We start from the raw sequence: 17,916 nt of genomic DNA, 5'->3' as shown, positions 1-17,916 counted from the left end.
GCTTCAATAACAAGGCACATCTCACTGAAGTGACGGGAACAAAGCATAGCTGAGCATAGCTGCAGAACCCAAGAACTGCATTTGTCTTCACCAACTCCTGTCTCAGCTGAGTTGTCTCCCCTCTCTCCCTCCCCATGTTCATGCCTAGCACACTTACTTAGGCAAGCTCTTTAATTAAACACAGGACAAAATAATGAATTGGCAGAGAAAATCAGAAGATGGGACTTTGCCTGAAAAGTTTATCTCTTTCAGCCCTGAAGTTTACATGGATGGTAATGCTACTGAGAAGCTAAAGGAGGAAACAAGCAAAAAAACAAAACAAAACAAAACAAACAACAACAACAAAAAAACCAACCTGCAACAACTAGTCTTTGACTTATCTATCAGCTGTGCAGACACCCAACCCCTGGTGCTGCTGTGCTGAAATTTCATCTTGTTGCACGGCCAAACTTTATTTTCATCCTGACACTGTAGAACAACACGTCTGCAGGGAGAGGGGCCATGCACCAGAAATCCAAATGAGGCTCGCTAATGCAGACCTTGTCCATCCAGCTGTGCTACCCTGCTAAAACAGGTCCTCTGCTGACAGCTTAATAGCAGAGTGGAAAGAACTGGAAAGAAATGCACATGAGGGAGGGAGGAGATTCTAATGAGGCTGCACGTGTGACTGAACCATAACTGTTATCTTCCTCCCACTTAAGTACATAGCCTGAAAAACAGCAGCAACCTTCAGGCTAGTAAGGCTTCTCTCAAGGTCCTTCCACTGGGCACAAACAAACTTGGGCGAAGAAAGGTACTCACACAAAAGTGGTTTGGTGGGCTGCTCTTTTCATCTTGGAGCTGAAAATAATTCCTACGTCCTATTTTTGTATTTGAGCTCATTTAACCTTCCATGACTTTTCTGTGGGGTCTTGCTTCTTGCCTCCATGCTTCCATAATCTCACAGGGAGACTGGATTTTAATCCACTTTTATTGACTAGGGCTGGCTTAGGATGCTCTGATACCCTCATCAAGAAGTGGTCGGTGTCACCTTGTGTTGAATGCAACATGCTTTTTGTGGAAACGACTTACCCATCTGGTCGACAATGCTGTCCTCACTTCTTTGCCAGCTAGGTGTGGATTTCCCGCTACCACTGATGTCCGACTGGGTGTTCTGCCGGTCAATGGAGGCTGGGGATCTGCGGCTGACGCCAAACCTGTGGAGACGACCCCAGAGAACAGCAGAGTCAGCATCAGGAACCTCACCTGCAGTGCAAGGCAGTGCTGCATATCAGGAACTGAATTCTGATGACAGCTACTGCCAGGCTCTGCTCACCAGTCTGTATATGGGCATGCACCCTCGGCCTGTGTGCTTGAGTGTGGCAATGTGCATGTTGAGGAGGGTGGGCATTCTGTGTCTGTGCAGGCACAGCAGTGCAAGGGCAGGGGCCAGCTGGACGGGGCCAAGATAAGCAGAGTTAAGAAACCAAAATCTTCTAGCCCTCATGTAGCCAAGTTCAGACTGCCATTTGGAGCTCAAGGAAAAGTTCTACAAGCTAAATGTTTCAGACTTGAAAAGCTTTATGTAAAACCTTATGAAAAACTGTGTACATCTCAAAATTCCTTTGCAATGAAATAACCCTATCTTCTAATTGCTACGTTTCCCACCAACATTTTGAAGGGCCCTCATATATACACCAAATGGCAGGTTTCTGGGAATTTGTTTCTCTTAGCGCAGCAATGCACTCATCATTCCAGCGTTCATTCTTGCAGCAAGGATCCTCTGAGCACTTGCTCTGCGGGCTGGGAGACAAAGGCTGCAATCATATCAGGCAGAAACCACTTTCAAAATGTTTAAATTTTAAATTGCCTTTGGGAAGAGCAATTTGGAAGTGGGTAAACTGGCATGTATAAAGGCAAATATCTGTTTCTGCAAAGAACATTTAGCTATTAAGTCAGTTTTATTTTCCCCTGTGTAAACTAATAATACTATATGCTTAATCAAAGCACGTGCCATGATCAGTGGTATCAGCAAAGTAAATAGTGAGTCTAAAAAAGAGGCCAGAATGTAGACTTCAAGCATTCATATGAATGCTGATCTATGTGTGGCTGCTAGTGAATTCATGAGTAATCTATGCAATGAAAGACTAACGAGGGTTTGAATCAATTTGATGCATGTGAGGGGTGTCTTTATTTATTTATTCAAAAGGCAGAGAGCAGACAGAGGGAGATACAGACAGAGATCTCTCAGCCCCTGGTTTACTCTCCAGATGCTGGGCCAGACCAAAGCCAGGCACGTGAACTCAATCTTAGTCTCCTGTGTAGGTGGCAGGAACCCAACTACCTGAGCCATTGCTCCTGCCTGCCAGGATATGCATTAGTAGGAAGCAGTAATTGGAAGTGTAGCTGCGACTTGAATCTAGTAATTACGATATGGGATGTGGGCATCCCAAGCAGCATCTTGACCACGGCACCAATTGCCCACCCCACAGTAGGTGTCTTGCTTGCACAGACTGGATAAATCCATGGGCAGAACCAGCAAGCGCTATGTGGGGAAGAGCAGAAGAAAAGAAGCAGATGGCTTGGAGTCAAGTTCCAACTCTGGCAAACAACACAATTGAGCCAAGTCCATGTTGTTCAGATTCAATTTCTTTATGTGCAAAATAGCAATTCCATTATACAGATCCAGGCAGAAAAATCCATAGAAAGCATTTGCAAAGTAGAAAAGCCTGTAAGAATATCACCTCTCCAGTTACTTTTACATAAATGCTGTTCATTTACATACTCAATCACAAAGCTCACTAAAGCAAACTCATCTTATATACCGACAAACCCATTATTAAAAAATAAAAACCCAGGGGCTGGTGCTGTAGCACAGCAGGTTAAAGCTATGGCCTGTAGCACTGGCATCCCACATGGGTACCAGTTCAAGTTCCAGCTGTTCCACTTCTGATCCGGCTCCCGGCTGATGCACCTGGAAAAGCAGCAAAGGATGGCCCAAGTGCTTGGGTCCCTGCACCCACGTGAGAGACCCAGATGAGGCTCCTGGCTTCGGCCTGGCCCAGCCCCAGTCATTGAGGACATTTGGGGAGTGAACCAGTGGATCGAAGAGCTTTCTCTCTCTGTTTCTCCTAACTCTGCCTTTCAAATAAATAAATCCTTAAAAAATAAAAAAAACTTGATTTATTAAAATTTCAGTGCAAGCGCTCATACAAAAGAAAATGATAAGGGATAGGCATTTAGCCTGGTTGTTAAGATGTGCACATTCTATGTCAGAGTGCCTGGTTCCATACCCAGCTCTAGCCCTCGAATCCAGCTTCCACGAATGCACAGTCTGCGAGGCAGCAGTGTCGGGTCAAGGAGTTCTGCCACCCACCTGAAGACCTGGATTGAGTTCTTGGCTCTCAGCTTCAGCTTCACCCATTCACAGCCATTGCAGGCATCTGTCTGTCTGCCTCTCTACCTGCCCTTAAATAACATAAACTTAAAAAGTTTCACAATTATGCTTTTTTGCCATCTTCTGCCTAAGCAGGATCCTCTATCAGGTCAGCAGAGCAGATATCCTCAAACTAACTTTTTAATTGCATTCTAAATCTGTACCAAATTAAGATTTTTTTTAAAGGCACTTAAAAATGGATTCTAATTTTGCTTTTACTTTTTGGTAGCAATGGAAACCCCAGCTAACTTTCTGAATTTAAAGCCAAATGCTTTTTTGGCTACTTGCTTTTAAATAAATGATATGGTAAAGCTATCTAAACTCTGCCTTGAAAAACATTTTTCCCAGTGAAGTTTTAAATTCACATGATTTATTGTAATGCCAGGGTATTAGGGTTGCAAGGATCCTGGCCTTGAGGAGCTCACACAAAACCTGTTCTAAATTTTACCCTGTGCCTCTTTTTAAAGAGCTTAATTGTGCCTCTGTTTGGAAAAGCACTTACTGGTTGAAGAGTCAGAGACCAGGCTGGAAACAGTTCTAGGGAATCACGTGGCTGCCCCCGAGACACAGTCAGCAACAGACCTCAGTCCACCCGTCCAGGGTGGCCATGGGGGGTCACTGTCTGCACGCTGCCTTCGCTGGCTGCAGCTGCTCTGTCAGCACATGGAAGCCCCTGCTGGACCATGCTGGGAGAAAGCCCTGGTGGGCTCCTCACTATAGCTGTTTCCTCCCGCGGCTTGTGCAGCTGCAGTCAGACTTCTCACACAGGGACTCCAACCTGCCCTTCTCCCAGCTCTCCCTTTGCCCTGTTAGTGCTCCTCAAAGTGCAGGACTCAAAAATCCAATCTCCAAGGAGGGTACAATAGGCCCTATGTCTTTTAAACAACGTGGTCTTTTAACTCTCTCTTATTCCCATCCTGAACTTGTACAGGTTATCTTTTATCCCCATCCAAGTAAAGCAGGCATTATTAAATGTCCTATTAAGTTTCCCCTCTTCTCGACTCATCTGCACAGTCTCAATATCCTTAGTGCTGCAGGGACCAGGCAGGCACATGTCACACGGACACAGGTGCAGAGCCCACCTGAGGAAGGGAGGCCACCACAGAAGCTTGCTATGTGTATGGACAGCCCTGGTGCGCTGCGCAACTGCTGTGATGTCATGCTCTGGGGCCTCTCACAGTGGACCATCCGTGAGTTTGCAGCATGGCACACACACTCAGCTCTGCAGCCAGCCTCGTCTGTGTCCGTGTCTGTGTCATGGGGTGAGCTGTACAGCAGCTGGAATCATTTTCCTCTGGGTTAGGGTGACTTAAGGATCAAACCTGGCCCATGAGCAATGCACATGACTGACAGGGGGCCATTGTCTCTTACATCACTGATAAAGACAAAAACAGCTCAGAGTCTAAAGGAAGACACCACTCGAGGGGGAATTCAAATAATCCATGGAAAAATGGAATTAACAGATAATTTATTTTGGTACAAAATAGTTTGAAATGTACGTCCTAGTGTTTTCATAATACATATTTTCTATGAAACTTCTTATAGTCATGGATTTCAAAGTTTTAGCAAAACAACCTTTTTTTTTTTTTTTGACAGGCAGAATGGAGAGAGAGAGACAGAGTGAAAGGTCTTCCTTTTCCATTGGTTCACCCCCCATTGGCCGCTCTGGCGGCGCGCTGTGGCTGGCGCACCGTGCTGATCTGAAGCCAGGAACCAGGTGCTTCTCCTGGTCTCCCATGTGGGTGCAGGGCCCAAGGACATGGGCCATCCTCCACTGCACTCCCTGGCCACAGCAGAGAGCTGGCCTGGAAGAGGGGCAACCGGGACAGAATCCGGCGCCCCAACTGGGACTAGAACCCGGTGTGCCGGCGCCGCTAGGCGGAGGATTAGCCTAGTGAGCCGCGGCGCCGGCCGAAGATGGAATTTATAAATGGTTGTTTTTGGCCGGTGCCGCAGCTCACTAGGCTAATCCTCCACCTGCGGCGCCAGCACCCTGGGTTCTAGTCCGGTTGGGGCATTGGATTCTGTCCCGGTTGCTCCTCTTCCAGGCCAGCTCTCTGCTGTGGCCAGGGAGTGCAGTGGAGGATGGCCCAAGTGCTTGGGCCCTGCACCCCATGGGAGACCAGGAAAAGCACCTGGCTCCTGGCTCCTGCCATCGGATCAGCGCGGTGTGCCGGCCGCAGCGCGCCGGCCGCGGCGGCCATTGGAGGGTGAACCAACGGCAAAAAGGAAGACCTTTCTCTCTGTCTCTCTCTCTCACTGTCCACTCTGTCAAAAAAAAAAAAAAATCCATCTTCCACAGACTTCAAGTGTCCACCTATCATCTTCTTGTAGAAGAAAAAAGCAGTCCCCTGGTAACCTCACTAACAACAGGGCAAACCCTCAAGGCCAGGAGCAGCAGAGGTTTGGTTATTTGGCAGCACGCAGAGTGACTGCCACCTCTCAGCAAACCTGAGCAGCACAGGCACTGCCATCATGTCTGAACACCAATATTCACCAAAACATCCATGTCTCAAGGCAGGCTTTGGGAACATGTTAAAACATATCACAGAAGAAAACAGCGTGGTTTTTTTCCCTGTTAGCTCATTTATATTTTATCACTGTACTAACACTGAAGCCGCAGTGAATTTTTAGTTTTGAAATCAAGGTAGGCCATTAAAAGCCACTAATGAAAACAAGAAGTAATTAGTTGGACCTGGGGTGTGGTACAATAACATGTAATTCATAAAGCTCTTGCAGGGACTCATGAATAAGAGCTAGAAGTTTTTTTCTAATTGTCACTGAAGCAATTAAAAAAGAAATGTGCATTTTAGACAGGCTACCAAGGCAGTCCTGGGGGAAGACAGAGCGGTGGGGAAAGCACATTTTATGGTGGTTTCATTACCTACTTTCTGCTAACGTAAACACTTAGCAGCACCAACAACAATTATCCTTAATACATAAAAAATACCACGCTGAGGGTATTATTAGTAAGCACACTTATTTTGGGACATGGTGGAATCTCAAGAATGTAACCAAATCATGTCTGTCTGCTAAAAATGCGTATGGGGAAAATGCAGCATAGAAACACCAGTGTTTATGAAGATCTCGCACTGCACTTTCAGGTGGTGCCCATTCTCCATGGAGAGCACCCGCAGGAAGCCTGCATGGTCCCCGCACTCCTGCCCGGGCAGGGCAGCCTGTGTGTGCCCTGTGATGTTTGGCAGCTAATTACCTCCTAGCTTCAGACTTGCCAGTTTTGTTCCCTCACAGTAAAAAAGGCCTCTGAAATCATGTCCATTTAGTTTTTTACTTGGTAAGTCTTATCAGAAGCAAACTGTTACTTTTGGGCATTTAGTGTTTACAAGAAAAAGGAAGCACAACAAAAACGCACAGGAGACTTAAAGAGTGAGACAAGTAATTTGAAGTGCCCGTGAGCATCGTTTCCCCTGTTAGCAGCAACACAGACTGCAGGGCCAGTAACTTCCTGTGGCGCTCACACCCAGAGGAGACAAAAGCCTCCCTGAGGAGACAACGCACATTATGGAGGAGCTAAGTCCTCTGCAGAGACACAGGAACGCCAACTCCCCAACAAGGGGTTTAGCCGCCATGAGCGCACTTTCTCATCTGGAACAGCAACCACACGCTCCCTTCTGTTCGTGTGTAAGCTGGGCAAGGCTGGCCGAATGGAAATCCCTTTACACGTCTGAGCACAGACGAGAGCCGGCCATGTCCCTGGCACCATGCATCAGGAGAGACGGTATACCTACCCTTCAGGCATCGATTTCTGTCTGTAAGTGCCCCCACCAGAGCCAGTCTCACTGGATGAAGACAGGTTGCTGGGCGAGTTACGGCACTGGGATCTTGCTAATGCCATGGATGAGACCGTCACATAGATGTCCGAACCAGGAGACAGCCTGCGTGTACAAATCAAGAATACAAGGTCAGTGACTCACAGGGAAGATCCCAAGGGCAACACATGAGGGATGTCACATAAATGTGACAAAGGCAGCGACTTCATGAGGTAGTGAAACTGAAGTGTGCAAAAGAAACCTCCCATGAAACTGCGCCCTGGAGGAACAGCTGGGGCCCTGCTTCCGGGGGCTGGGGGGCAGTGTACAGAAAGAACAGGGTCGGGGAAGATCCAGGAAACACGGATGCTTCCCAAAGCTGCCCAAATTCAGCGGACTGAGTTGCTTGTGTCAACTCCTAGGGCAGCAGAGGACAACTGAGCCCAGGTGACAGCAGCACAGCAATGCAGGCTCACACGTGACCCGGTGGCCAGGCTTCTACATCCTGCAGTGGAAGTTCCACAGCATGCCGGCCTGTGCCACCACCAGCCTGCCCCGCGTGGACGACGTGCTGGCCTCCCTGCAGGTGTCCTCCCACAAGTGCAAGGTCATGTACTACACGGAAGTGATCGGCTCCGAGGACTTCAGAGGCTCCATGACCAGCCTGGAGTCCAGTCACAGCGGCTTCTCGCAGCTGAGTGCCACCACCACCTCCTCCAGCCAGTCACACTCCAGCTCCATGATTTCCAGGAAGTGCTGCGGCGCCGGTGCCTAGCGTGCAGAGGGGACGCCGCGTCTCTGTGAACAGTCAGCCGGCGGCGCCGTGGCGCAGACTCTTGGCACCCTCTAGATAGGCGATAGCTCTGCAGGCGGTAAACGTAGTCGTGTGATCCCAAGACTCGAGACACGGGGAGTTGTAACTGACCCTACTAACTCGATAGCCATAGATTTTGTGTGCCGTGTGCACAAAGTCCAGGCAGCGCACAAGGGCTCTCTTGAAAGAAAAGTAGTTTTTATACCAGTTAAGGGACTGCCTTTGTCTCAGATGTTGATGCAAAAAATTTTGTAGCCAGTTCCACCTCCTCCATTAGTGCACGAATTCCTCTGACCCCTTCAGAGAGGAGCCCACCTCCTCCCGCGGAGCACCGGCCACCAGCTCGGGACCCACACCACGGTGTGCTCCTCACGTCTCCGTGGATTCCAGGACAGCCCTTGAGGGGCCCCGGGCAGCCTGCAGGAGCGCCCTGTGTGCCGCACCGGAGCGGGCGCAGGTGGCTTGGGAGGGGCCCCGGACACTCCCCAGGGCGCCTGGAAAGCAGCACCGTCATTCAATGCCACTTGCCCCTCCCCGAGCAGAGAACATGGTGAGAGCAGCATCTTCTTTGCGGGCTTGTTTCTGAATTTTATCAAAGTCCAAAGTAAACAATGCAATTTGTTATTTAGTGTTTATAATTTTGGTTGGTAATAGCATCAACAATATGAAAAGCCACCACATTAAAAAAGCCCAAAACTTCAGATGCTGAGTTTCATTAGAATGACTGAATTCAGATAATGTCTCAGTAGAGGTGGGCTCCACACAGGCCCCTAAAGTATCAATTTCTAATGTTTGGACCCTTCACCCTGCCAGCTGACTGTCTCAGCAGACCCCGGGGCTTTGGGAGCAGGACAGACGCATCTGTCACCTTCCCCCTACCCCCAGGTATCAGGGCAACCACAGGTGCCGTCAGTAGATGATGCCGACTATCGTGACCGAGTGTCAACTAACTCTTAGAGCAATATTTCACTTTAGAGAGAATGCTGGCACACGTAACTTGGCCAGGGAAGGTAATTTCTACTAGCGAGCTGAGGACATGGAATCCAAGTCATTTACAAGGCCACAATAAGCTGAGACTCTTGATTTTAAGTCCATTGTACTCTGCTAAACACTGCAGCCGCCCGGAGAAGACCACGCTTCCCTTTCTTAACAAGACAGTTTGCAGGGATCTGCACAGTCCAAAGACTTTGCATGTAAAGCTTTCTTAACTCCAAGGCCCAGTTCAGAAGTCCTAGGACAGAACCTGGCTCACTGGAGTGGCCGTGTGCTAGAGAACCGAGGGGCTTTTGCAGCAGGCAGACAGGGTTCCAGGTGCAGGAAGCTGACAGAAGGGTCAGCAGAATGAATCTGAGAAGCTGTTCTAACATCAAACAGCGAGGACTCCAGTAAACGCCTCTGCCGAGGGTCCACACACTCTCTGCCCAGCTCCCACACATCTCTCCGGAGCACCCTCCCCAGGGACCCTGTCAGACCTCCTGGCTGTGAGCAGGATTTTCCCCAGCACCTGATACTCCACATCTGTTCCCCTTGCCTTGGCTATCACAAGCTAAACATCTTGAAGCCTTCTGTTTCTTCCCCTTTCCTCATCTTCCATAGCCAACTGGCCTGACCCTGAGCACGGACTGTGCCAGGCTCATCTTGAGAACACAGAGGCTTTCTGCTCTCCAGCATGCTGGTCTCTGGCTTCCCTCCCCTCTGGTCTGCTCAGTCCAACAGTGCCTCACTGTGTCCCACCTTCTAGACTCTCTCCAACCCCTCGACCCAACGCCCAACCATCTCCCCTTAAAGCCACCTGACTGCTTGACGGTCTCTCCAAAGCTTCCCTTCGCCTTGGGATAGAGCACCCAGTCCCTGGCACTATCACTCAAAGTGTGCAGCCAGCTCCTCCAACCCCACGCTCCACTGTGGACACACTGAGGGTTCACCATGTTGATGTGGCCACCATACTCACTCCTGTGCTCACCTTGCCCCTGCCTCGAACGTCTTTCCCCACTTTCCACTCACATGAAATCCTTTCTCCAAGGCCCAATTCCAGCATCCTATCCCTGAACTCCCAGTCTGAGCTCTGCCACAGCACCGGCATCGTGGCGCATCCCACACTGCGGCCATGTCTGTGTGTCTGCCTCCTCCAGATGGTCGTAGGGCCAGCACCGGGCCCTGTTTTTTTCACAGCTCTGGTGTCTACTGCATGTGCTCTGGGTGGAGGGGCCTTGCTAGCAGTGCGTAAACTGGGGGCCAGAGGGGGCTTCAGGACAAGAACCCACAGTTACATCAGAGGTCCCAATCACAGTGAGTCCAGATTAGCTGAAAAACTGATGGTCACTGATAACACAGTGCCAAAGCTTGTGGACCAACCACAGAAAATAATTGTAAGACGTTAATATGCTCTCCTAAGTGCAAGAAAAAAGGGACGGGGCTACAGATGGTAGAGCTGTGTTAGGCCCAGACACCCCTGTGAATAGCATCACAGTGTATATGCAGTGGAGTTACTGGGAAGAGCTGGGGTGCTGGGATTTGGGGAACATGAAGAGAAGCTAGGAAAAGAGGCAGAGTTTCTAAGCTCCTCTCATTATCATCACCACCCTGTAAAGCAGCAGCTGATATCTGACTACTGTCTGCCTTTTCACACCACAGCTGTAGTGTGGGAAACATGGACTTTCACAGATGACCCAAGGCCTGTGCTTAGGTGTCCCTCTGTTAATTTGAATAAGGTCTACCTCCGCATCTGCTGCTTCCATCATCCGCAGTCTTATTACTGCTACACAGACGAACCCACGGGGGCACCTTCGATGGGCGGCTGGGTCTGCAAGTGGGCAGCTATGGAGGGGGCAAAGCTAGTGAAACACTAACTCATTCCTATTTTGGGTGATGTGTTTTGATAAAGGCAAAGATCATGACATTTTGGGTGCCACAAAATGGAAGTGCCCATATTCTTTCCACCAAGGTAGCTCTCAAATTTCCCACTAATTATTCTGAAGTCAGTGGAAGGGGACTGGAGTGGAGGAGGAAGGGGAGGAGCAGGTTATGGAAAAGGAAACCAAGAAAGGACTGAAGAAGTAAATGGATTCAAATGTAACAAAAGACCACCCTTCTGCCTCAGGAGTTTGGCGTTTATATACATCTAATATAGAGAAACTTCAAATATAGTTTCTTCTTGTATCTGCTTTGATAGTCTTACTGTGAAGAGGAGGCGGTGTTACAGAAAAACAGGGAGAAAGGAGATGGTAGTAGAATGTTCTCAGAGTTGGGGCCAATGTAACATCTGGGAGCCCGGTAGGTTTTAAGACCATTTCTGGGTAAACAATACCAAAGAATCACATTGATGTTGAATGTTAAGATGTTTATACTCCTATGAGGAAGTAACACAACGATTCTATAGCAAACGCCAAAAAATGCCTCTTCTATCTGTATTTAGAGCTTGTTTTCTTACCCCATTCTCCAGCACACGCATTAAGCTAAAATACCTCATGTTAGTTCTCAGCCTCAGCTCTTTTATTTGGCAAATGTATCAGAAAATTCTATTTGGTTACTGGAGTTATCCCAATGTGAAAAAATAGCATTTCCAGAAGGCCGGCATTCATCCCCATCCCTTTTCTGCATCTATGTGACTCAATAGTGGCTTTGTTTTCTGACTGCTCACAAACACAACACACATACTGATGGAATGCCACCCAAACGCATTTAGCGCTCTGGACGCACGCAGCGGGGGCAAAGAACATTCAGAATCAGCCCTGACTCTGATGACTTACCGTTCTTTCCAAACACTCTGGGTTTGATATCATCACACAAATATTACTTGAGAACAGGCCTACTCAGGAAGCAGGAGGTGCCATGTGCCTGGGGACTGGCAGTCCGTTTTGCCGAGATGGCCCAGAGCTCACCATTACTGGAAGCTGGGCTGGTCACTGTCCTGCCACTTTGGAGAGCAGCTTTGAGGACGGGAGCAGAAGCCCCTCTTGGCCCACAGAGGAAGCCAGCGTGAGCACCCGGGGATCACTGCTGGCCGCATCCACACCTCACGACTGCAATCACTGGGTCCAGGGACGTTAGTGCAGAGTCCCGAATCTTCCCTTCTGACGTAATCTAGATCTTTCTGCACTAATCTTACAGAGCCCCAAGTGTCAGATGTCAATGCCTACACAGGCTTAGAGAATGAAGATGAAAACCTCTTTCAAGTGCTGTGAGATCTTTCAGTTCCAGGGAATGCAAGCAATAATCTTTTTAAAGAATGTTCTTGTTGACATCAAAAAGGAACTTTCTAAACGCTTTGGCATTAATCTTGTAAGACTGTCTCTTCTCTAAGTGAGCATTTTTATAAATTTAATCAACAAATAGCTAAACGCTCCTCAAATAACTGATACTAAGGGTTCTCCAGGGGTGCTCACTACTTCCCCTGCAGGAACTGACCAGCAGGGTTAGTGACTGCACCAAGAACGCAGCGACTGGAAGTCATGCCCTGACGGACAAGGCTTCCAGTCTCCAGGACCACACCGGACGCCAGCTTTTCACCTGTAACTAGTGAATTTCACTGGAATGAAAACCAAGAATTGAACGGGCTGGATATTTAGGAAGACACAGTCCAAGATCAGGATCAGTTTCTCATTTTCCTAGAAGTATTCTTACACCAGGATAAAAAGAACCACCAAAAAAAAAAATCCCATATTTCTTAAAATAAAAAAAAAATACAAAATAACGGTCGTGCTCCTACCACACACCTCCCACAATCGGAGCACAGCACAGGACTGCAGTGCGGCGAGAGCATCAGTGGTCCAGCTGAACGAACTGCTCTGGATTGTGACGAGGAACAGTTCGTGAACTTACGGGTCAGGAATCCTCTTGCCCGGGTTTATGGTAAAACATTTCCCTGAGTATTTAGGATTAATCACACCTTCATTTCCTGCTTGTTACTGCAAGGAGACAGGGCTCTCTGCAAGCCACGTGAGAATGGAGGGATGATGGCAGCAACCACTGAGAGGGGTTTCAAATAGCAGCAGTGACTGGCAAATTAGATACTCAAGACCACAATTAAACACAGCATCGTCCCACAACTTGGCAATTAAAATGTTATCTACCCAGGGTACAAGGCTGCGTTAAAGGCCTCTGTCTTCAGCAATGCCTGTAGGGGCTTCAAAAAGTTCATGGAAAATGGAATAAAAGATAATTTTGGTCCCAAAAATTTTTGAAAAATCATGCAGTTTTTTTTTGTTGTTGCTTTCTGCCTTTTTTGGTTTTAAAAGATTTATTTATTTATTTGAAAGGCAGAGTTACAGAGAGGCAGAGGTAGAGAAAGAGAGGTCTTCCATCTGCTGGTTCACTCCCCAGATGGCTGCAACAGCCAGAGCTGAGCTGATCTGAAGCCAGGAGCTTCTTCCGGGTTTCCCACATGGGTGTAGGGGCCCAAGGACTTGGGCCATCTTCCACTGCTTTCCCAGGCCACAGCAGAGAGCTGGATGGGAAGTGGAGCAGCTGGGACTCAAACTGGCACCCATATGGGATGCTGGCCCTGCACACAGTGTTTTTATGATACACATTTTTCATAAACTTTTTGAAGATTCTTCATGTACATGGATCTCAAAGTTTTTATGCACCAATATGAGGTTATCTTTAATTCATTTTCCAAGAAAGTTTTGAAGGGCCACTGTTTACCTCCCAGGGTTCCTCCAGGATTATGTAAAGAAGCCTCTGTACAACAGCTCCATGACACACAAAGGGTGCTGCATCCACACTAGAGTTTCCAGCCAAGCAGCTCATGCATCTGTCTTTTCACCTCTTCTTCCTGTGTACTGTGTGAACAGAACTGCTGGCTTTCTGACCACACAATTCCTATCAGCTGTTCACACAGGATCGTGGAAATCCTGATGAGCCTCCTATGAGATGCTCAATGAACAACACGGAAGAGCTCTGCATACAGCTAAGAAAACACGGTGCTGATCCCACACCAAGACAGTGGATCAGCACTTCCCAGCTGCTGGCAGGCTGGGAAGTTCACAGCCTGGCACATACCACGGTGCCTCTTGAGAGGGATCAATTTTATAACTGAGGATAATTCTAAAGGATAGGGAACGAAAATGCTGCAGGAAGGACCAGCACTTAATTCAATACAGAATGCAAATGCCTGGCCCCTTGCCAAGTGGTTTTTCACACTTCAGGAAGATGGGGCTGGCGCTGTGGCGTAGAAGGCTAAGCCTTACCTGCAGTGCCAGCATCCCATATGGGCAGTGGTTCAAGTTCTGGCTACCCCATTTTCAATCCAGCCCCCTGCTAATGAGCCTAGAAAATCAGTGGAGGATGGCCCAAGTACTTGGGGAGTACTCTTGGGGAGTGGCCTGCACCCATGTGGGAGACCTTGAAGAAGCTCCTGGCTTCAGTCTGGCCCAGCATAGCCATTGTGACCATTTGAGGAGTGAACCAGTGGATGGAAGATTCTCTCTTTCTTACTCCTCTATATCTGCCTTTCAAGTAAATAAAAAGAAACAGACACACACACACACACACAAATTTCAGGAATGTAACAGAACCTTATTCCAAGTATGGACCCTTCTGTGCCTGGGTCCCTATGCACCCATGCAGGTTGCACACCCAGGAAGCTGGCCTGACTGCAGTGCACACGACTGGGCCCCGTGTGCACAGGAGCACTGTCTCTGTGTAGTGGGGCACTTCATCCATGGAGCGTGTTGATTCAGCTCGGGGCTCTGGAGTCAGACTGCCTGAGGCAGATCTCAGCTCTGCCATGAACGAGTGCTGACCTTGCACAAATCACTCCATCTCTCAAATCACCCAGGCTGTTGGGAGGATTAGCTGAGAAAACTCCTCTGAAGGACTCTGAGTGAAGGCTGGTATCAAATATAAACTCAGCTGATGATAATTTTTAAGATGTAAGTAAAATGTACCTGTCCCGAGAGCAGTACAAAGGGAGCAGAGGGCCTAGACAGGTTAGAAATCATATCTACTTCGGAGAACTATGGGAAAGGAAGGTCTGGGAAGGGAGGCTTTTGAGAATCCAGCTCTCCTTCCTTTCCTCTTTATTTTTCTGCCAAGGTACAAGAGAACTGATGAAATAGGTCTAAAATCTGAGCAAGACGAAGGGTCTTCAAAAAGTTCACAAAAAATACACATTAATCAAAAACTATGCATGGACTTAAAAAATTTCTCGCAACAAAATAAACATCTTTTAATTCCATTTTTCCAGAAATCTTTTGAAGTCCTTGGCACATAATAGATAAGATTCATTAGCCCACCACAACCACTAACTTCTTTGATGAGTCCTGCCCTCAACCAATATTCACAGAGACTTCACATGGAAAAATCACAACCAAATCCCTCGGTGAGAAGCTAAGTGATTTTATGGGAACGTAGGATTTCAAAGACTGGAAGAAAATGAACCAAAGTAAATGCATTCCCTATTCCACTACACAAAACAAAAAAACAACAGCTGAAATACAGCATGTCACGCTCGCCTCAGCTCACAGCAGCCACCTGGGCACACTCAGCAAGGCCCCATTGCAACTGCCTTCCGGAAGCCCCATACTAGAAATTTTTTTTGTGCAAAAATAAACTTTTCTTTTTATTCCATTTTCCCTTAACTTTAAATACCCTCACATCAATCAATTCCCTGCACCTCATTATCCCCTCCTGTGTATTTGTGCTGTGCTCTTACATCAGCCTATCCTAGAGCAGGCGCAGAGTGAGTGGTCCAGGGCTCCCTGTAAGTCCTCTTGTGGGATGGCCACCAGCAGGGAGCCCAAGCACACCCGGCGCACAGAAACTCATGCACTCGGGTGCAGAGCTTGACTCGCCTCTGCTCACAGCCCTGGGACTCTGTCCACCTCATTACTTCACAGCAACTGTCCCTGGACACTCAAACGTAATCAAATCCACTTTTCTCAGCACATGATGGGTAGATCCCAAACTGTCATTCTGCCCCCATCCCAAGTAATCATCATGAGATTTTCAGCAGTCCTCATCAGACCATTTGCTATCTGGGGCCTGAACAAGGTGCTTATGGGAAAACTTCACACTGGCCACTGCAGGGCTGGATCCCATTACTGACCTCCACAAGCCCATAACCATGTGTGCAATCAACCAGTCTTAAAGAAAAATGCCAGCAGTTTCAAACCAAAGACAGAAGAACACACCCCTCCCTCGAGTGTTACTTACATCTCCAGTGATAAATCTATCTTATGTACCCCTTTTCTGACAAGGGGTAAGACCCCTAGGAGGTTACAGCACGGCCTATTGGACCTGCCTTCTGGGAAGGCCCTCCCCTTGTCTGGCGTGGAGTGGGGAGGCGAGGGAGAGAGGCTTACAGAAGCTACAGGACCACTGAGGGCACATAGAGACTTTCCCTTAAGATGTGACCAGGCTTGGCCTCCCGGGTGGTTCCAGCACAGAACACTCCCTTGAGCTGGACAGGACAGATGGACCGCATGACGAGTATAGACAGGAGGACGGCTCCTTAGTTACATGCAGGACAATATGGCCAAACCACCTTTCCTTCCTTCCAGAATTCAACTGTTCTTGACACAGTTACCCTGGTCCATTCTGACACGCATAGCTGGGTTTCTGCAGTTTGTTCAATTCACCATGGTGTTTTCAGCACAGCAGGCCTGCATTCATCAAGTTAACCACGCCCCCGTCACTGGCCGCGTCAATCCAGGCTGGCAGGCTGCCCGTACGTTTGGGATAACTAATGGGCACAGACAGCTCCTGCTCCTGAGGCCTCTAGAGCTTCCAAGCAGTGGCAGGAACACACAGGTGGCTCCAAGGGAGGCAGCCCTGTGGGAACTCTGCCTTCGAACAAGTGCGGAACTCAGGAGCCTGAGCTGGGGACCGTGCTGGGATCTTGCTGGCTTATTTCTGGGGTCTGCCTGGAGTCTAACTGAAAGGGGGCGGGGAGGCAAGCCCTGCTCAAGCCGCTGTTCTCATTTTCTCAGCTCTCGAATGGGAGCCATCAATGTAATATCATCTAAAAATGCAAACCTGCAGATCCCATCACGCCAATCCCACTGTGGTGCCAGAGCTGACTAAGCCCTGTGGAGAGTGCAAAGAGGCAGCCGTGGAGCTGGCCGCCAAGTGCAGCCTCTGCTTTTCTGCTTGACCTTGGTGACAAGTATGCCTGTGATTCAGTTCCAGCTAAAACTGTCACAGGAGATTCACTCAAGAACAACTTACATTTCACTTTGAGTCCATTTTAGAGCAGTTTTACCAGCAATATACTTTTAGAGCAGGAGTGCCCTAAACCAACAGAAACCAGGAATTTGACTTAAATCTAGCTTTAATGACATAGCTTTAGCACACTGCAAAGGGTTTTGTTTTCACCCATTATTTTCATTTTACAAAAAGAAAGTGGTTTATTTTCCCTGGGATTGATTCCCTTCCACCTCTGCTGACTTCAGCAAGTTCTTCTGCTGTTCAAGGTTCACTACCACGAAGGGGGGCAGAGGAAACTCCTCCTGTGGAAGGCCGGAGCAGCTGTGTGCCAAGTGTGAATACAAGGTGGGCAATGGTTTCACAGGATGTCCTGGTATGCTTAGTAAATAAAGTTAAAAAGAAATTCACTGCCAGTCTGTGAAATGCCAGTCTGTGGTTGGTCCTTGGACTACCACGATGAGGAGGATGGGCTAACTACCCTGGAACGATGGGCAAGTCAAAGCAAAATGAGGAGGAATCAATTCTTGACCAAAGAAGGTATCTGATAATGTGAACCTCCCCGGAGGCAGCCGGGATAGAAACGGGAGGACAGTGTTTCGGAGAAAATAAAGGCGATTTCTCAGAGAGGGGTCAGGCGTCAAGCTGTGGAAGGGCAGGTCAGGCAGAGCAGCACCTGTAAAGGCAACAAGAATGAAGCACTCTGGAGAGGCCTTCTCATGACTAGAGGTGGGGGCTGCAGGGCAAAGGGCAACAGAGGAACAGGGAAA

At 48.3% G+C, this 17,916-nt stretch overlaps 1 protein-coding gene across 35 annotated transcripts in view; it reads right to left on the bottom strand.

Moving 5' to 3' along the window:
* The window catches only part of SIPA1L1 (signal induced proliferation associated 1 like 1), a 437,830-nt gene that overhangs the window by 36,633 nt on the left and 383,281 nt on the right, over window positions 1–17,916 (bottom strand). For all 35 annotated transcript variants that reach the window (XM_089322259.1, XM_051826282.3, XM_089322258.1 and 32 more), the window contains 2 exons: window positions 7,165–7,311; window positions 1,072–1,196 (listed from right to left, as the gene is read on the bottom strand). In XM_089322259.1, coding sequence (XP_089178385.1) covers window positions 1,072–1,196; window positions 7,165–7,311 — 272 coding nt within the window. The remainder of the gene's footprint in view (window positions 1–1,071; window positions 1,197–7,164; window positions 7,312–17,916) is intronic.

Source organism: Oryctolagus cuniculus, chromosome 20 (assembly GCF_051225735.1).
Source record: "Oryctolagus cuniculus isolate XC-2025 breed Fujian yellow rabbit chromosome 20, ASM5122573v1, whole genome shotgun sequence".
Taxonomy (NCBI): Eukaryota; Metazoa; Chordata; class Mammalia; order Lagomorpha; family Leporidae; genus Oryctolagus; species Oryctolagus cuniculus.
The sequence above is the reverse complement of the archived record's forward strand: the minus strand, read 5'-3'. Positions and strand labels throughout refer to the sequence as shown.